At 41.5% G+C, this 21,014-nt stretch overlaps 1 protein-coding gene across 4 annotated transcripts in view; it reads left to right on the top strand.

Annotated features, from left to right (window-relative positions):
* C2H2orf92 (chromosome 2 C2orf92 homolog) overlaps positions 1-21,014 on the top strand; it is a 58,750-nt gene that overhangs the window by 20,407 nt on the left and 17,329 nt on the right. For 3 of the 4 annotated variants that reach the window (XR_011490431.1, XM_070474567.1, XM_070474575.1), the window contains 3 exons: positions 3,541-3,603; positions 12,481-12,573; positions 15,156-15,239. Coding sequence is in view for 3 of the 4 variants with exons in the window: in XM_070474567.1 (XP_070330668.1) it covers positions 3,541-3,603; positions 12,481-12,573; positions 15,156-15,239 (240 nt within the window). In the remaining variant the exon portion in view is untranslated. The remainder of the gene's footprint in view (positions 1-3,540; positions 3,604-12,480; positions 12,574-15,155; positions 15,240-21,014) is intronic. The other variant, XM_070474582.1, reaches the window with a different exon arrangement.

Here is a 21,014-nt window from a genome sequence, read left to right on the forward strand (position 1 = left end):
TCTGACCAGAGGTACCGCCCAGGTGTATTGTGGCAGGTGGAGATGCGTGTGAAGACTCATCGTGAGCCTGCATCAGGCAGGAGACGGTGCTCGCCTCTGATGGGTGCTGGAGTGAACGCAGGGTTTCTCCTCGCTCTGCCTGCTGACCTCCCCAGATCTACCTTAGGGATTCTTTGCAAAGGAGAAAGGAGAAATTTTATCAGTATTCCTAACTTTGCACACTACTCAAAATCCAGAGCTCTGTGCGAGAGTAGCATACTTGCACATTTTAACTTTTACTTGTGAAAAATTTCAGACATATACAAAAGGAGAGAGATTAGTATTAATATAATGAACCTATATGCGCTAATGAGTCACATCTTGTTCTGTCTATCCCCTCATATATATACACACACTGTGTTTTATTTTTTAATGTTTTATTGTTATTCACACTTTTTTTCCTTAATTAACTTACTTTTGATTGAAGAATAATTGCAACACTATGTTGGTTTCTGCCATGTAGCAACATGGATCAGCCATACGTCTACATTGCCTTCTCCCTCTTGAGCCTGCCTATGGCTTCTCATCCCATCCCACCTTTCTAGGTTGTCATGGAGCCCAAGTTTGAGTTCCCTGAGCCTTATAGCAAATTCCCACTGGCTATTCACACTCTGTACTTTAAACAACAGCTTGATATATTAGTTACATAACATAAAATACACCCTTTACAGTGTATATTCATGGGGTTGTGAACCACCACTATCTAATTTTAGAACATTTTCAGCACTCCCCAAAGTAATATCATACCCACTTGCTATCAATCCCCATCCCCTGTTTTCCACAGACCCTGGCAACCACTAACCCACTGTCTGTCCTATGGATTTATCTATTCTGGGTATTTGTATATGGAATCACACACTGTATGGTCTTTTGTGACCAGTTTGTTACATCTAACACGTTTTCAGGGTTCATCCACATGGTTGCATGCCTCAGGAATTCATTCCCTTTTATGGTTGAATGATAGTCCATCGCATGGACGTGCCCCATTTGGTTGATCCATGTGTCAGTTGATGGACGTTTGGGTTGTTTCCACCTTTTGATTATCTGAATAGTGCTGTTATGAACATCTTATGAATGTGGCTTTTTCAAAGTGAACATTAGATTTCCATGCTCTACTTTTAGGATCTTACTGCAATTGGAAGCACTTGTGCTATTTACTAAACTGATTGGCTGACCACATTCTTGGACATTCTCTCAATGTAAAGAAATTGGGTCTGTGGAGAAAAGCAGTAGACGCAATCCTTATGATGGAGGAAACCATAGTACTGTTTTCCAAAAATTCAGCAGACCCAGAGTACAAAACAGTGTCGTCTGTCGTGAGGGACAGAGGTACATCATACAGCAGTCCATCGGGTGACTTCAAGGAAGGGAAGACAGTAACTCCTCTTGTCCTGTTTATTCTTTAGTCGCTAAGTCCTGTCTCACTCTTCGTGACCCCGTGGACTGCAGGCTCCTCTGTCCTCCACCGTCTCCTCTAGTTTGTTCAGATTTATATCCGTTGAGTCGCTGATACTGTCTAACCATCTCATTCTCTGCCAGCTCCTTCTTTTGCCTTCAGTCTTTCCCAGCATTAGGGTCTTTTCTAATGAGCCAGCTGTTTGTGTCAGGTGGCCAGAGTATTGGAGCTTCAGCTTCAGCATCCATCCTTCCAATGAATATTCAGGGTTGATTTCCTTTAGGGTGGACTGGTTGGATCTCCTTGCAGTCCAAGGGACTCTCAAGAGTCTTCTCCAGCACCACAGTTTGAAAGCATCAGTTCTTCAGCGCTCAGCCTTCTTTACCGTCCAACTCTCACATGCATACATGACTACTGGAAAAAGTATAACTTTGACTATAGGGATCTTTGTTGGCAAAGTGATGTCTCTGCTTTTTTTCTTTTTAATGTCTCTGCTTTTTAATACACTGTCTAGGTTTGTCATAGCTTTCCTTCCAAGAAGCAATCATCTTTTAATTTTGTGGCTACAGTCACTTTAAAAACCAAGAGTTTTTGTGAACAAGTGTTTTACTGCATGGGCTTACTTACACTTCCACCTTATTGATTCTTAGTGATTCACAACTGTCTCAGCAAGAGAAAAATTTTTGTTCTGTTCATTCACCAAAAAGCCATCATATCCATGCACTATTAACCACTAATTAGCAGTTTCCCTGTGGAGTGGGAACCTGTCGTGCACATACTACTCAATGTCTCTGCAGACTGAGGGAACCAGTGTTGTTTTGACTTTGAGGTAAAAGTCCAGATTCTTGAGGAAACTTTATGAATACTCTGTGGAACTCAGAACTCAGGGGAACTCAGGGGGCAGGGGGTGGGGCACTGTGGCCTAAAACGCTTTCATTAAAGCACAGGTTTCTCCTCCCTGATGGGTTTGCCCACTCCTCAGGGGCCAGAAAAAAGGGCTGACCTTGAATCAGGAAAATGTGTCACAGGCATCATGACCTCCAAAAAGAAAAGCCTGATACTGTAGCTCAAAGGGCTTCCACAGTGGCTCAGTGGTAAAGAATCCGCGTGCAATGCAGAAGATGTGAGTTCGATCCCTGAGTCTGGAAAATTCTCTGGAGGAGAAAATGGCAACCTATTCGAGTATTCTTGCCACAAAAATCCCATGCACAGAGGAGCCTGGAGGGCTACAGTCTGTAGGGTCGCAAAGAGTCGAACATGTCTGAGGGACTGAGGGCACACACACATAGCTCAAAATTTCCCCAGATCGATACAGTCTTTTTGCACCATTAATTCATGTCCTTGATGTAGCCACGTGTGGGTCAACAGGAGTCTTAACACCCATCTATGCTGTCCTTGGGGAGATGGCTGACCTGGTTCACCTCTGTTTGCATCTTCATTTTTTCAATCCTGAGTGACAACAGGAATTCCTTGTACTTATCAAGTCAAATCAGGATGACCTTAGGCCCTTAAGCCCCTCCTAAATACAAAATCCTCAGTGAGGATCAGTGCAGAGTATGCAGCAGGATTGTTCCCTTTATTCCAAAACAAGAAAGCATCACATTTCCAGAATGGTCAGGCACTGCCCATTGACCTCATTACCTGTGGAGGGGAGAGTTTTTGTTGAATATCTCCCGAGACGTGTGTCCATCTGTCTCTGTTCCTCCCACAGCTGAGTACTGAGCATACCCTTGCTTGGAACCAGCTCTGTTTACTGTCGTCCATCATAGACAATAGCACTGAGTTGGGATGAGGGGCGAGCATTCTCAGTCTGAAGGTCACATTGGTGAATTTCCTCCCCCTCCCCACAGCCCTCCTCTGGTCCTTCTGTATCTTTCCCTCCAGCCTCAGATGAGAAAACCACATCCCACAGAACCTCACTGCCCAAGGTCAGGCAGTGTTCAAATGTCCTACCAGAACCCAAGCCCAGTGCTCTTCCCCTCGAGCAGGACAGGTGCAGGATGCTCCTCTCAGAATACCATCCAAGAGAGTGTCGATTTCAGAAGAATCACACACAGCTCCTAAGTGAAAGATTGACTCACAGCTGAGGCTTATTTTCCCCACAGGTTCAAATGCTGAATTTTCATCAAATTCAAAAATTTTGGACAAAGGTCTGGCTAAACTCTTTGGTAAGTACCTCTCTCACATGAAATGGTCAGGCTGTGTTTGAAGTCTCGTGCTCGTCTGTGGTGGTCTCCTAGATAACCTGTCCCTGCTGCTGCTCTGATGGGAAGGAATGTGCTTTGCCTTGAGGCTAGAAAAGATTTTCTAGATGTCAGAATCTCAAGAAATTAAATAAATCATTGAAGATAAATAGTTGGAAAGGATTGTTCTCCTTAAAGAGGGGTCTGTGTAGCAGCAGCAGGGCCCCCATCTGGGAACGCTACTGGAAATGCAGTGTCAGACCTCAGCTGAGACCAGATGTGTCCATCTGTTCAGAGGATTTTTGCTTGTGTTAGGGATGGGCAGGGCTTCCCAGGTGGCACAATGGTAAAGAATCCATCTGCCAAGCAGGAGACACAAGTTCAACCCCTGGGTTGGGAAGAGCCCCTGGAGAAGGAAATGGCAACCCACTCCAGTGTTCTTGCCTGGAGAATCCCACGGACAGAGGAGCCTGGCGGGCTACAGTCCATGGGGTCACAGAGAGTCGGACGTGACTGAGCACAGCACGCAGGGATGGGCAAGGCCCCAGCTAAGATAATCCTTCTTGGAGGTACTCAGCCCTTACTGCACATGAGAATCCTCTGGGGAGATTGTTAGAAAGGGACCCCAGGCCCACCTCCAGTAATCAGATTCCTTGGTGTGGGCTGAGACCCTTGCATAAGTAGTTTTCTAAGCTCTTCAAGGGATTCTGTGCTGGGACTTACTGGTCTACTCCAAGCCTCTCACTTAATATTTGAGAAAATCTGAGGTCCAGGGAAGTCATCTTTAGCTGACGAAAAACATTAAAAATCACAGTCCTCTGCTGAAAGAAGCCATCTAGATTCTAGAGAAATTTTTCCTTTCTGGGGGCTGTGTCGTCATGAGTGGACACTGAGAGTCGTCTTTGGTCTGAGAAAGAGCTCCCAGGTGTGTACGTGTTGATGCTTCCTCTGGGTTAGGAGCTGTTAGATGTTCTGACCACAGCAATGCCTTCCAGCCCTGCTTGGAAGGAGGACTTCTGTCTACATGAGATGTGGATTGTTTTTCCTGTCTCATGTCAGGAATTCTGAGTTTGGCCTTTTTCCATGTATGCTACTAAAGAAGCTTCATTAAATCTTCACCAACTGTCTGGCTGACTGATCGATGGTCTGTGACCATAATTGAGGGGCTTTCCCTATGGCTCAGCAGTAAAGAATTCACCTGCCAATGCAGGAGAGGGGGGTTCAGTCCCTGGGTTGGGAAGATCCCCTGGAGGAGGAAATGGCAACCCTCTCCATCTCCAGTATTCTGGCCTGGAAAATCTTATTGACAGAGGAGCCTGGCGGGCTACAGTCCATGGGGTTGCAAAAGAGTCAGACATGACTTAGCAACTAGAAAACAACATACATGTACATATACACACACTGTAAGTTAGGAGTATGCAATTAACAGATACACACTATTATATACTAAAATAAATACCAAGGATTTACTGTATAGCACAGGGAACTATTGGACTAGGAAATGACAACACACTCTAGTATTCTTGCCTGGAGGCTTCCGTGGACAAAGGGGCCTGACAGACTACAGTCCATGGGGTCACAAAGAGTCAGACATGACTGAGCGACTGAGCACAATATTATAGATCAGCTATACTGCAATTAAAATTTTTTAAAAGGGAAGGAGAAGTTAATGTATTTCCAGTATGTAGCTATGAAAGAGTACTAACATGTTATAGCTGTGGGGACTAAGTAGGGGCTGCCGTATCTGACTGATACCTTATTCTATGGACAGGAGAGGCCTTGAAGGGCATCTCACTGAATATCGTTGTCAGTTGGATTCTGAGCTCAGCCTACCCGACAGGGCCCACTGCTTGCTCCTGCAGGGACTCAGCCTAGCGTCTGTTCCCTGCTGCCTTGGCTGAGCTGGCTGTCCTCTCCCACGTGCTGCCGGCCCTGGCCTCGTTGCTCTTGGGCGGCTGTGGTGGTGTGTCTGGTCGTGTCTGTGTGTGTTTATGCCTCTCCTTTGTGTCTGAGTGGCTCAGGGACACAGACCAGGAGGTAGATCTGTCCTCTTTGTTTTGTTTTCTTTAAAATATTTAATCATTCATTCAGTGCCTACTGTGTATGTTATACAGAGTTGATTTGTCCAATTTATTTTTTTTATTCTTTTTAAAAGTCATTTTATATATTTTTATTTATTTATTTACTAATTTATTTGGCTGCATGGGGTCTTAGTTGTGGCGTGTGGAATCTTCCATCTGCGTTACAGCAGGCAAACTCTTAGCTGCAGCACACGGATTTAGTTCCCTGAGCAGGGGTTGAACCCAGGCTCCCTGCGTTGGGAGTGCAGAGTCTTAAGCCACCAGAGAAGTTCTGTTTGTACAATTAGATTCCAAATGTTTATTTTGACCTTGTTAGTTTTAAAGTTAGACCACATTTTACCCCCAAACAGTGCTACTAATAGTAAGCCATTTCCCACATAGGTTTATAAAAAGACAATCACCTTATGCACTTCCAGCTTTATGAGCTATAACTGGTACATAATACCATGTAAGTTTAAGGTGTAAATGTGATGATTTGATACACTTATACATTGCAAATTCAGTAACACCATAGTGTTAGCTAACTCCTCCACCATGTCACATAATAACTATTTCTTTTTTGTTGTGAGAACATTTAAGATCTACTGTCTTGGCAACTTTCAAGTATCTGATATAGTATTATTAACTGTAATGACCACACTGTATATTAGATCCCCCAAACATACTCATCTTATCACTGGAAGTTTGGACTCTGACCTATATCTTGCCATTTCCCCCACCCCTGATTCCTGGCAACCACCATTCTACTTTCTGTTTCTGTGAGTTTGACTTTTAGATTCCACCTATAAATGAGATCATATAGCATTTGTTTTTCTATCTAACTTATTTCACTTAGCATAATGCCCTCAAAAATCCATTCAGGCTATTGCAAAAGGCAGGATTTCCTTCTTTCTCATAGCTGAACAATATTCCATTGTGTTGTGTGAAAAAAACATATTACCTCTTCTTTATCCATTCATCCACTGACGGACACTTAGATTGTTTCCGTATCTTGGCTATTGTGAATAATGCTGTAATGAACATGGGAGTGCAGCTATCTCCTTGAGATACTGTTCTCATTTTCTTTGGATGTATACCCAGAAGTGGGATTGCTGAATTAAGGTAGTTCTATTTTTAATTTTTGAGAAACATCCATGTTGTTTCCCACAGCAGCTGTACCAATTTACATTCCCACCAATAGTGCACAAGAGTTCCCTTTCTACACATCCTTGTCAGCACTTGTTATGTCTTGTCTTTTTGATGAGAGCCATTCTAACAGGTGTGAGGTGACATCTCATTGTGGTTTTGATTTGCATTTCCCTGATGGTTAGTGGTGTCAGGCACTGTTTCATGTATCTGTTCATCATTTGTATGTCTTCTTCAGAAAAATGTCTATCCCATTCCTCAGCCCATTTAAAAGCCAGATTGATAATTTTTTTTTTTTTTGCTATTGAGTTGTATAAATCCTTTATGTATCTTGGATATTAGCCTCCTAACAGCTCTGTGACTCACGTATTTTCTCCCATTCTGTAGGCTGCCTTTTCATTCTGTTAATTGTTTCTTTTGCCGTGCAGAAGCTTTTTAGTTTGATGAAGTCTCATTTACTAATTTTTGCTTTTTTGTTGCCTATGCTTTTGATGTATCCAAAAAATTGTTGCCAAGACCAATGTCAAGAAACTTTTATTCTGTGATTTCTTCTAGATTTTAAAAGATTAATTACTTAACCGGTTAATTTTTGCCCGCCTCAGACCTTAGCTGCGGCGTGCAGCGTCGTGTGTCGCAGCGCTTCGTTGCACTCTTGGGCTTCTCTTTAGCTGTGGCACGTGTGCTTAGTCGCCCATGGTTCTAGCAGCCATGGAGTTTTAGTTCTTGTGTTTAAGTCTTTAATTCATTTTGAGTCAAATTTTGTGAGTGGTGTTAGTTATCAAGTTTCATTCTTCCGCATGTGATTATCCAGTTTTCTCAACACCATTTATTAAATGACTGTCTTTTCCTTGGCTCCCTTGTCAAATATGAGATGACTGTGTATGCTAGGGTTTATTTTGGCTCTTGATTCTGTTCCATTGGTCTATGTGTCAATATTTATAATAGTACTGTACTGTTTTGATTGCTAGAGCTTTATAATGTACTTTGAAATCAGAAAGTGTGATGCCCCTAGCTTTGTTCTTACTTCTCAGGATTGTTTTGGCTATTTGAGATTTTCTATGGTTCCAAATGAATTTTAGGATTGTGAAAAAATGCCATTGGAATTTTGATAGGGCTTGCACTGAATCTATAAATGGCTTAGGGTTGTGTGGACAATTTAACAATGTTAATACTTCTCATCCATCAACACAAGATATATGTCAATTTGTTTGTGTCTTTCAATTTATTCATCAAAATCTTGTACTATTCATTGTATAGATAGATCATTTACCTTGTTGGTTAATTTATTGCTAGATCATTTACCTTGTTGGTTAATTTATTGCTAAATGTTTTATTGTCCGTGATGCTGTTGTGAATGAGATTTTTTTTCTATATTTCTTTTTCAGATATTTCATTGTCAGTGTATTGAAATGCAACATAATGTTGACTTTGTATCCTGCAACTGTGTTGAATTTGTTGATTAGTTCTAACAGTGTGTGTGTGTGTGTACATGGAGTCTTTAGAATTTTCTCTATATATGATCATGCATGCTAAATTGCTTCAGTCATGTCCAATTCTTTGCAACCCTGTGGACTGCAGCCTGCCTGTCTCCTCTGTTCATGGGATTCTCCAGGGAAAAATACCGGGGTGGTTGCCATGCCCTCCTCCAGGTGATCTTTCCAACAGAGGGATCCAACCTGTGTCTCCTAGGTCTCTTGCATTGACAGGCAGGTTATCACTAGCGCCACCTATCAACTGTGAAAAAAGCGATGTTTTACTTTTTCTTTTATGATTTGGATGCCTTTTATTTCTATCTCTTGCCTGGTTGCTCTGGTTAGACTTCCAGCACTATGTTGAGTAGGCACGATAAGAGTGGGCACCCTTGTCTTGTTCTTAATCTTAGAGAAAATGTTTTCAACCTTTCATGGTTGAGTATGGTATTAGCTATGTGTTTGCCATATATAGCTTTTTATAATGTTGAGGTATGTTCCTTCCATACATGATTTGGTGAGTGTTTTTATTATGGAATGATGATGCATTTTTCAAGTGTTTTTTCTGCATCTGTTGAGATGATCATGCAATTTTTGTCTTTCATTCTATTAGCATAATATATCATGTTTATTGATTTGCGTATGTTGAGCCATCCTTGCATCTCAGGGATAAATCCCACTTAATCCCTTTGCTTGATCCTTTTCATTTGCCATTGAATTCAGTTTAATATTTTGCTGAGAATTTGACATTTGTGTTCATTCATCAGTGATATTGGTCTATAGTTTTGGTTTTGTTTTGTAGTATTCTTATCTGGCTTTGGTATCAGGATACTGCTAGCCTCATAAAATAAGTTTGTGAGGGTTCCTGCCTCTTAAATTTTTTGGAACATTTTGAGGAGGATTGGCATTAATTCTTCCTTGTTTGGTAAAATTCAACAGTGAAGCCATCTGGTCCTGGGCTTTCCTTTGTTGAAAAGTTTTTGATTACTGATTCAGTCTACTTATTCATTATTTGGTCTATTCAGATTTTCTATTTTTTTCATGATTCAGTCTTTGTAAGTTTATTGCTAGGAATTTATCCATTTCTTCTATGTTCCAATTTGTTGATATATATTGTTCATAGCGATTTCTTATTATTATTTGCATTTCTGTGCTATCAGTAGTAGTGTCTCCTCTTTTATGATCTTGAGTCTTCTCTATGTTTTTCTTGATTGGGTTAGCCAGAGGTTTGTCAGTTTTGTTTGTCTTTTCAACAAACTGACTCCTATTTCTGGTAAAATTTTGTTATTTTTATGGTGTCTATTTAATTTACTTCTGCTCTAATCTTTGTTATTTCCTTTCTTATTCTAACTTTGGGCTTACCTTGTTTTTCTTTTTCTAGGAACTTAAAACAATTTGTAAAATTATTATTTAAAAATATTTTGGCTGTGCCATGTGGCTTGTGGATCTTAGTTCCCTGACCAGGGATTGAACCTGGGCCCCTGGCAGTGAAGGGCTAAATCCTAACCAATGGACTGCCAGGGAATTCCCCTTTTTTAGTTTCTCGATATGTAAAGTTAGGTTGTATTTTGTTTTATTTTATGTTATTTCCACTTTTATGGAGATATAATTGACATATAGTGCTGTATAAGTTTAAGGTATAGAGCATAATTATTTGATTTACATACATCATGAAGTGGTTATCATAAGTTTAGTGAACATCCATCATCTCATAGATACAAAATTAAAGAGATAGAAAAAATTTTTTTCTCTTCATGAAAACTCTTGGACTTGCCAGGTGGCTCTGTGGTTAAGAGTCTGCCTGCCAATGCAGGAGATTCAGGAGACACAGGCTGCATCCCTGTGTTGAGAAGATCCCGGAGAAGGGAATGGCTCCCCACTCCGGTATTCTTGCCGGGGAGATCCCACTGACAGAGGAACCTGGCGGGCTACAGTCCATGGTGTCTCGAAGAGCTGGCCACGACTGGGTGACTGAGAAAATCTGCGTGTATGTCTTCTTTATCCATTTACTATTAACGGGCACTTCGGTTGTTTCCATGTCTTGACAATAAACATAGGGGTGCATTTATCTTTTCTAATTAGTGCTTTTGTTTTCTGTGGATCAATACCAAGTGTGGAGTTGCTGGATTGTACGGTAGTTCTATTTTTAACTTTTTTCCCACACTTTTTTCTGTAGTGACTACACAAACTTGCTTTCCCATCAACAGGGTACGAGGGTCCTTTCCTCCACATCCTTGCCAACACTTGCTGTTTGTCGTCTTATTTATTTATTTGGCTGTGTTGGATCTCTGTTGCTGCATGCGGGCTTTTCTCTAGTTACGCGAGCAGGGGCTACTCTCTAGTTGTGAGCAGGGGTTTCTCACTGTGGCGTAGCGCAGACTCTAGAGCTTTCAGGCTTCAGTAGTTGCCGCATGGGCTCAGTCGTTGCAGCTCCCAGGCTCCAGAGCACACGCTCAGTAATTGTGGCACACGAGCTTAGTTGCTTCATGGTATGTGAGATCTTCCTGGACCAGGGATCAAACTCATGTCTCCTGCATTGGCAGGCAGATTCTTTACCACTGAACCACCAGGGAAGCCCTCGTTGTCTTTTTGACAATAGCTATTCTGACAGGTTGAAGTGATCGCTCATTGTGGTTTTGATTTGCATTTCACTGATGCTTAGTGATGTTGAGCATCTTTTCACATATCTGTTGGTCATCTGTGTGTCTTCTTTGGGAAAAAAGTCTATTCAGATCCTCTGCCCATATCTGCTCCCAGGACAGGAGGTAAAGGGGGTGTGGAAGTGCAGCCTCAGCATTACCTTTGCATCCATCTGGAGGTCTAAGAGTCTTCCAGGGTCCCAGGGGTCTTTGGAGGAGATGTGCATGTCCCACTGCCCTCCCTCCTGCCAGGGAGGGTGGAAAGGAAGTGTTTTCTGAGGTCCAGTCCCTTTGGCTCTGGTCACAATTAGGCATGAAAGGAGGTGAAAGTGACTGGTGATGGAATACTGTAGAATCTGTGGCAGATATCTCTTTTTTCTGTCACATACTAACATCTTTGTTTTTTGTGTGTGTTTTATGTCTTTCTTCTGCATATCATTCCACTTGCGCAGGGTTCCAATGAGAAGAAAACAAGCAATTAATACTAGCTGATCTGGGGGTTCTTTGTTTTTTTTTAGAGTTTTATTGATTGATTGATTTTTGGCTGTGCTGGGTCTTCATTGCCGCGCGGGCTTTCCTTTAGTTGTGCAGAGTGGGGATTACCCTGGAGCTCTGATGTGCAGGCTTCTCTTTGCAGCGGCCTCCTCGTTGTGGAGCACAGACTCTAGGGTGCGGGGGCTTCGTTGGTTGTGGCACCTCGGCTTGGTAGCTGTGGCTCCCGGTCTCTAGAGCGCTGGCTTGGCAGCTGTGATGCGTGGGCTTAGGTGCTCTGCGGCATGTGGGATCTTCCCAGATCAGGGATCGAACCTGTGTCTCCTGCATTAGCAGGTGGATTCTTTACCACTGAGCCACCAGAGAAGCCCTGGGGGTTCTTATAAGTAAGATGATGATCAGTAGTTTCCAAATACTCGGCCTTTGTTGCATGGTCCTCACATTGGCACTGTGTGTTGAGCGCTTTTACAAACATCGTTTTATTTACTTTTCACAAACATTCTATGTGCTCAATGATCCTGTGCCCATCCTTCCAGTGAGGGAATTCAAGCTCAAAGAGGTGGAGTTATTTGCCCAAGATCACATCTTGGTAAACAGTAAAATCAGGATTTGCTTCTAGGTCTTTGCCAAAAAGGATCTCACTGTGAGAAGCTTTCTGGGAGAGGCATTAGGTTTCAGTGGCAGGAAATGATGTGTATCTTGTGGAAACAGGGAAGAGGTTTGTTCTTATAAAGGGACAGCTTGGGGACAGTCTTGGAGGAGGGGAGAATGGCAGCAGCAGGAGCAAGAAGAAAAATTATGACATTAAATATAATGAGATCTGGGGCAAAATTTGTAGTTGCATATTTACAGAGGGTAATGTTTCCTGAATCAACCATCTAGTGTAATCACAAAGATTCAGAAATGCTTTAGATAGACCAAGTTCCCCTTTTTAAGACAAGGTATTGTATTGCGTTTGCATCATTTATTCACCATATTTGTAGACTACTGATACAGAAGAGAATATGCTAATCCTAGACTGCTGGTATTAACATCCCTTTTGTTGCTTCACTTGAGATGAAATTCTGCTGCAAGTGTTTTCCAAAGTTCCATTAGAAGAAACAAGAAGAACAGCAGACAGATCAATTACAAAGAGAGACATGCAAGAAAGCAAGTATATGTCTTTAAAACTCTTAAGTACACATATTTCTAAAGGCTGATGTACAAGCCAGGCCGCATATTATTGCACTGTGCTTTATTGCTTTTGGCAGATACTGTGTTTTTACAAATTGAAGGCTTGTGGCAACTCTTCACTGATCGTGTCTCTTGGTGCCATTTTTCCCAACAGCATGAGCCCACTTAGTGTCTCTGCATCACATTTTGGTAATTGTCACGATATCTCAAATTTCTTCATTATGATTGTATCTGTTATGTAATCAATGATCTTTGATACTATTACTACAATCACTGAAGGCTCAGATGATGGTTAGTATTTTTTAGCAATGAAGTTTTTTAAAACTAAGTACATGATTTTTTAGACAATGCTACTACACACTTAATGAATTACAGTGAAGACATAACTTTTATACACACCGGAAAACAAAAAATCCTGGTGACTCGCTTTATTATTATATTAGCTTTATTGAAGTGGTCTGGAATAGTTCAACCTGCAATGTCTCAAGATGTGCCTGTATTATATTATTTTTACTACTCTATCATTTTAGCATTCCTTAAACCAGGTAGGTGTGGGGCAAAAACAAATTGAGATATGGAAGAAAGAATCACTGCCTATGGAATTTATGGTCTAAAGTATGAAGAGCCCTGTATTTAGGGGTGATCCCTGAAGTTTAAAAGTCAGACAGGTTCTCACTCTGAAGGCTGTTCAGGGGACAGGAACTAGACTTTCTAGTGGTGTCCTTTATTTCTGGTAAAGCTTGTAATGACTCTTGATTCAGCAGCCCATCATAGTTTAGGGTGCATGTGCTCTCCTCACTGGCTTCTGAGAAGGAAGCCCTCCCATATCCCTTCCCATCACCTGCCCCCACTGCAGCCACTGGGAAACATTTGCACTGGAAGCCGAGCTGATTTCTCTGTTCACACTGATGCTCAAATGCGAAGGCTGAGAGAAAGAAGCTGGTCACAAATGCCTAAAACATGGACATTAGCCCAAATCACACAAGGGACTGAGAAGTCCTTTAAGGTGACACTATGTGCATTAGGATAATATTAAAATTAGGTAATTATTTATTGGGATAAGCCAGGCATGCATGCCATGTTGAAATTGCAAAGCTGTTGGCAAACCTGTTTTATAACTAACAGCCCTCCTGGTGCATTTTATAAGCCACATGATTAAAACAGTGAATTTTGTACTGTGTAATAGTGATGGTGTGTCCCGCACAATATCTTATTACGCCATTGACTGACACCGTGTGTTGAACACATTTTAGAAAGTGCTTGCTTCCTAAAGTGATTAAGTGTGCCTATTCCTAGTAATTCACCGGTGTCTCATGAACAGAGATATGGGCATTTGTCATTTACTGGATCATAGTAGTCATACTTTAATCATTTGGCACGTACGAGGTAGGCCTTCCTATCAATTGTTTCTTTGTAGAGTTGAAAGTTGACATGTGCACAGATTACTCAGTGGTTATGCAGATTATGAGGAAACCATGAAAACTGGTGTTATCGCTGGTTTTGAGTTAAAAGTTCAGATTCTTGCAGACACTTCATGAATGCTCTGTGGCATTCAGAATAGATGGCTTCTGTGGTCTGAAACACCTTCATTAGGGCACAAATATAGCCTCCCTGATAGGTTTGCCCTCTCCCCAAGGGTCAGAGAAAAGGATTGACCTTGATCTTGAATCAAGAAAATGTGTCCAGACTCTGAGACATCACAACCTTCATTAAAAAAGCTTGATAATATAACTCAAAATCGCCACAGGTTGCTACAGTCTTTTGGCACAATTAGCTCATGTCCTTGATGTAGCCACATGTGGATCAGCAGAAGTCTTAACACCCATCCATGCTGTCCTAGGGGAGATGGCTGACCCAGTCCATCTCTGTTTGCAACTTCATTTTTTTTCAGTCCTGAATGACAACTTTAGGAATTCCTTGTGTTTATCAAACGAGTGAAGTCTGGATGACTTCAGGCCCCCAGGCCCCTCCTAAATGTGAGGGTCAGTGAGGGTCAGTGAGGATCAGTACAGAGCACGCAGCAGGATTGTTCTCTTTCCTCCAAAGCAAGAAAGCATCACATTTCCAGAATGGTCAGACACTGACTGTTGGCCTCATTGCCTGTGGAAGGGAGAGTTTTGGTTGAAGAGCCGCTGAGACATGTGTCCCTCTGTCTCCGTTCCTCCCACAGCTGAGCACTGAGCATCCCCTTGCTTGGAACCCGCTCTGTTTACTGTCGTCCATCATGGATAATAGCACTGAGTCGGGGTGAGGGGCGAGCACTTTGAGTCTGACGGTCACATCGCTGTATTTCCTTCCCCTCCCCCATAGCCCTCCTCTGGTCCGTGTCTTTCCCTCCAGCCTCAGATGAGAAAGTCAAATCCCACAGAACTTCACTGCCCAAGGTCACACAGCGTTCAAATGTCCTACCAGAACCCAAGCCCAGTGCTCTTCCCCTAGAGCAGGCCAAGTGCAGGGTGCTTCTCTCAGAATACCATCCAAGAGAGTGTCGATTTCAAAAGAGTCACACACAGATCCAGCAAAAGATTGACTCACAGCTAAGATTTATTTTCCCATAGGTTATCCTCCACAAAAGAGCTCGAGAGAAACCAACTTTGCACTGAGTTCAAATAAGCGAGATGAACATTTGGCTAAATTGTTTGGTAGGTATCCCTCCCATGTGAAACGGTCAGGCTGTGTTTGTAGAATCTCATGCTTATCCATGGTGGTCTCCCAGATAACCTGTCCCTGCTGCTCTGATGAGAAGGAAAGTGCTTTGCCTTGTGGCTAAAACAGGTTCCCTTGATGCCAGAATCTCAAGAAATTAAGCAAAACATAGAAAATAAACAGCTGAAAGGATTCTGCTCCCTAAAGAGGGTCCCATGTAGCAGCAGCAGGGCCAACCATCTGGGAGCTATTGGAAGTGCAGTGTCAGACCCCAGCTTGGACCAGCTGCGTCACACCAGTCTGGATGAGGTCCCCAGGTGATTTCTGCACATGTTAGAGATGGCAAGGCCTTGAGGCTAAGACAGACTTTCTCCCAGGTCTTCAGCCCTAACTGAGCATGAGAATCTTCTGGGAGATCATTAAAAAAGAGACAAGTGATCAGGTTACTTGGGGTGGGATGAGATGTTTGCATCAGTAGTTATTATAGCTCTCCAGGTGATTCTAGTGTGATACTTATTGATCTCTTCCAAGCTCCCCTGTAACATTTGAGAAAAACCAAGGCCTAGGTAGAAGATGGTGGGGGTAGGAAGTTCTAGGAATACATCTCTTAACCAAAGCTATACCTGACCTGGGAAGAACTATCTTAAGCAACTTATTTGGAGCATAAGCTATCAGTTGAACACTTCCACTGTCCTGAAAAAGCTTGATGAAGAGACTAATAAATTTTAGTGAATTTCAGTGTTCCATTTAGAGTCTACCATTCTCCACCCTCCAGCCCCACGGCAGGTAGCCAGGTGGTTGGCAGCCCACATTGGCAGTGTGCTTGCTGGTGCCAGAATGGGCAATTGGGAACCTTGTCCTTCAAAAATTTGAGTGTATGTTGATCACTGCCTTTGATCACTGAGGGCTGGCACTGAGGCTCGTCATCATTTCACTTTCATGACCTGAAGAGGCTTCCAAGAAACTCTGTCAAGGATTAAAGAGACGGTGTTTTTTGTTTTTCTCCTTTTGAAATACAGACACTTAAGGAAACCTTTGTCAGGTTGCTGAGTGACAGCAGACACAGGGGACTGGAAATTCAGAACCCATACACAATAAGGAATACTCACTTTGCCAAAACAGTTCGGAAAAGCCAAACTAAGCCTTAGCCAAACTAAGGCTGTAGCCCTTGAAAGCAGAAATTGGCCATCCCTGAGGACTGGGAGAAGTAGATTTCCAAGTTTACCAAAATATAATACTCAGAATGTTTAGCTCTCAACAAAAAACTTGACGGAACATACAAAGAAACAGGACAGAAGGGCCCATTCACAGAGTAAAAAGAAGAAATGGATAGAACTCATCCCCGAGGAAGCCTAGAACTTGGAATTATTCATCAAAGATATTAAATCAACTGTCTTCCATAGGTTTAAAGAGTAAAGGAAATGATGGACAAAGAACTTGCCGAAATCAGGAAAACAATGTTTGAACAAAGTAGGAATATCAATAAGCAAATAGAAATTATAAAAAAGAGCCAAATAGAAATTCTGAAGTTGAAAACTATAGTAACTGAAATGAAAAACTCCCTGGAGGGATTTGACAGCAGATTTGAGTAGGCAAAATAAGGATCCTTAACTTTGAGCTGGGACTGTTGAAATAATCCAGTCTGAGAAGGAGAAAGGAAAAGATGAACTGAATACACAGGGCACAGGGGACCATGAGACACCATGAAGAGCACCAGCATCAACTAACATATCTTAGACGTCCCGGGAGGAGAGACGAGCAGGAGACAAAAAGTGTCAGGAAGCGATGCTCTAACAAAACTTCCCAAATCTGATGACTATTCACATCCAAGATGCTCTACAAACTCCGGGCTGGGTAAATGGAAGAGAGCCATGCTAAGGCACATTAGAGTCAAATTGTTGAAACCAAAAGGCAAAGAGAATCTTGTGAACATCAAAGAGTGAAGCAACTCATTATGTACAAGGGATCCTCAAAGATCAACACAAAAGTCTTGGAAGCCAGAAGCAGTGATATGACATAATTGAAGTCCTAAAAGAAAAGTACTGTCACTCAAGAATTCTGTATCTAACAAAACTGTTCTTTGATCATGGAGGAGAAATCAAGACTTTTCCGGATAAACATAAGCTAAGAGATCTGCCCTGATAGAAATATTAAAGAGAGTGCTTCAGAGTGAAATGAAGGAATACTAGACAGTAACTCAAAGCCATAAGAAAAAAATAAAGAACACTGATAAAGGTGACTATATAGGTAAATATAAAAGCCAATATTATTGTCATTTTGGCTTGGTTTGTGACTTTTCTCTTTTTCTAGTATGATTAAGAAGACAAGTGCATAAAACAATCTATGTAATAGATTTATAACAAATATTTGTGACAGATTTATAACAAATCTATGTTAATAGGCATGCAATATCCATAGATGTAATCTAGGATAATAATAACATAAAAGAGGAGGGATGGAGATGTATTAATATATGAGCAGTATGTTTGTATGCTATTCAAACTAAGTTGGTACTTTAGGTTGTTATAAGTTTAACATCTTAATTGTGATCCTCAAGGTAAATATGAAGAAAATTTAAAAATACAGAAAAAGGTATAAAGGAGGCAATCAAAATATAACATTGCAGAAAACCAAAAAACTCCCAAAGAAAAGTCATAATGGAGGAACAGAGGAATTAAAAATATAAAAGTGGAAACAAATAGCTAAATGGCATTAGTAAATTCTTCCTGATCAGTAATCACATTAAATGTAAATAAATTAGATGCTTATTAAAGGCAGAAAATAGCAAATTGGATAGAAAAAGAGGACCTCTTTGCTGTCTACAAGAGACTCACTTAGGGTAAAAGGATACAAAGAGGTTGAAAGTAAAACAGTGGAAGAAGGTATTCCATGCAAGTATTAACCAAAACAATATAGCTGGAGTGGCTAAAAAAAATAGATTTCAAGTGAAAAAGTTTACAAGAGACAAGGAAGCACATATATTGATAAGAATTTCAGTACAGAAAGAGGACATAACAGTTATGAACACATATGCACACAGCAACAGAGCCCGCAAATATTTGAACCAATCATGGACAGAATTGAATGAAGAAATAATTCTACAATAATACTTGGAAACTTTAATATCCAAGTTTAAATAATATATAAGACTATATAATCAATAAAAAATAGAATACTTCCCTACTATAAGCCAATTAGACCTAACAGACTTATACAGAACATGCCACCCAACAACAGTAGAAAATACATTCTTATCAATTTCACATATAATATTCTCCAGGATAGACCATATGTTGTCCACAAAACAACTCCTGAATACGTTGAAAAAGATTAAAATCATATAAAGTATCTTTCCTGATCACATTAGAATGAAACTAGAAATTTATAACAGAAAACTGGAAAATGCACAAGTATATGAAAATGAAACAATGAAAAATTGAAGAGGAGGGAATACTTTCTAACTCATTTTAAAAGGCCAGTATTACCCTGATACCAAAGCCAGATAGAGACACTATAAGAAAACTACAGAGCAATATCACTTGTCCATATAAATGCAAAATTCCTCAACAAAATGCTAGGAAAACAAATTAATCATCCAATTAAAAGGATTATACACTAGACCAAGTGGGATTTATTCCTGGAAGTTAAGACAGTTCGGGCTTCCCTGGTGGCTCCCTGGTGCAGAGGTAAAGAATCTGCCTGCAATACAGGAGATGTGGGTTCGATTCCTGGTTTGGGAAGGTCCCCTGGAGAAGGAATTAGAAACCTACTCCAGTATTCTTGCCTGGGAAATCCTAGGGACAGAGGATCCTGGCCGGCTACAGTCCACAGGGTCACAAGTGTCCCATGAGACTTAGTGACTAAACCACCACCAAGACAGTTCAACATAGGAATATCAATCAATCAATGTAACATACTATTATACATTAACAGAATGAAATAAAAAACCACACAATCATCTCACCTGATGCAGATAAAGCATTTCAGGAGTTACGGGTTTGCCCTTATTCCATGTGTGAGATAAGGATCAATAATTCTGGCTAATTGATCATTGGTAAGTGACCATGATTGAATGATTGAGTAGATGCAGATAGCTCTTGGAGTCACTCTGTCCAGGCTTTCAGAAATTCCCATCTAGGAATGAGAGCACATTTCTCTTCTTAGCAGCTCCTCTGTGTCTCTGAATCCAGCCCCGCGTGTGTGAAAGGGGAGTGGGTACATCTGAAGATGGTGTCTGGTGCAGAGTTTGGAGGGATCCCATCACCCCCTTGGGTCGACTGACATGCCCACTGCCAGGCCAGTGTTGACTTTGGCATTGGTGGGCCACCAATAAACTTGCCAGAGTCTCTCTGAGCAATCGTTCAGGAATTGGTAGGTCATTGCATTAATCAAGGAAGGGGCTGTGAGAACTCCCCATCTTGAATGAATGAATGTGATGGCTAAACTTTGTGTCTTTATTGTAAGCATTTAGTCCATCAGGTGAGTAGACCCCTCATCAATGTGCCAATGTACCAACAACTCTTGAAAAAGGATTCAGAATATACACAAAATAAACTGAATTTGTGATAACTATTTTCTGTGGCTTTGCAAAGTCAACCTAGAAGGACAAACAAAGCTGCTGTCCCCAGGGAAAAGTAGAAGACTGAAAATTTTTAAAAGGGAAGGAGAGAGACTTCCCTGGTGGTCTAGTGGTTAAGAATCTGCCTTGCTATGCGTGGGACATGGGTTCAATCACTGGTTGGGGAACTAACATCCCATATGCCAAGGAGCAACTAAGCCCATGCTCCCCAACTAGGGAATCTGCCTGCTGCAACTAAGACCCAGTGCAGCCAAATAAATACATATTTTTTTTAAATAAGAGGACTTCCCTGGTGGCACAGTGGATAAGAATCCACCTGCCAGTGCAGGGGGCATGGGTTTGATCCCTGCTCCGGGAAGATTCCACATGCCGTGGAGCAACTAAGCCCATTCACCACAACTACTAAGCCTGTGTTGCAACTACTGAAGCCTGCATGCCCTAGAGCCTGTGCTCCACAATAAGAGAAGTCAATGCAATGAGAAGCCTGTGCACCACACCAAAGAGTAACCCCTGCTCGCTGCAACCAGAGAAAGCTCTTGAGCAGCAGCAAGGACCCAGCACAGTCAAAAATAAATAAATAAAATAAATAGTTTAAAAAGGGAAGTGTGTTAGTCACTCATTCTTATCAAACTGTTTGTGACCCCCATGGACTGTATGTAGCTCGCCAGGCTCCTCTGTCCATGGGATTCTCCAGGCAAGAATACTGGAGTAGATTGCCATTCCCTTCTCCAAGGAATCAGCCCAACCCAGGGATTGAACCCAGGTCTCCTGCATGGCAGGCAGATTGTTTATTATCTGAGCCACCAGGAAAGCCCTAAAAATGGAAGGAGAAATGCAGATATTTAAAAAAAAAACTGTAACATGAAAAATTAGGAACAGTTTATAAACAGATTTCTTTTAAAAAACTTTTTATACACAGGTTTTTCTGGCTTAAAGATCTATTCTGCTTTATTTTTACCCTCCAGACTTCACCCATTGTTATGGGCTGTCCTAGGGAAAGTGTCAGAGGTGGGTCAAAATGACAGCAAGAATAAGAAGGAAAATTATGACACTCCATATTATGAGATTTGGGAGAAAGTTTCTAGCCACATATCTTTAGTGGACAATTTTTACTGCCCAGGACATCTAGTGGAATCACAATTTTTCAGAAATGATTTATGTCATTAGAAGTTCCCTTCCCAACAGAAAGACT

The sequence above is a fragment of the Odocoileus virginianus genome, chromosome 2, assembly GCF_023699985.2.
Source record: "Odocoileus virginianus isolate 20LAN1187 ecotype Illinois chromosome 2, Ovbor_1.2, whole genome shotgun sequence".
In the NCBI taxonomy this organism is placed as follows: Eukaryota; Metazoa; Chordata; class Mammalia; order Artiodactyla; family Cervidae; genus Odocoileus; species Odocoileus virginianus.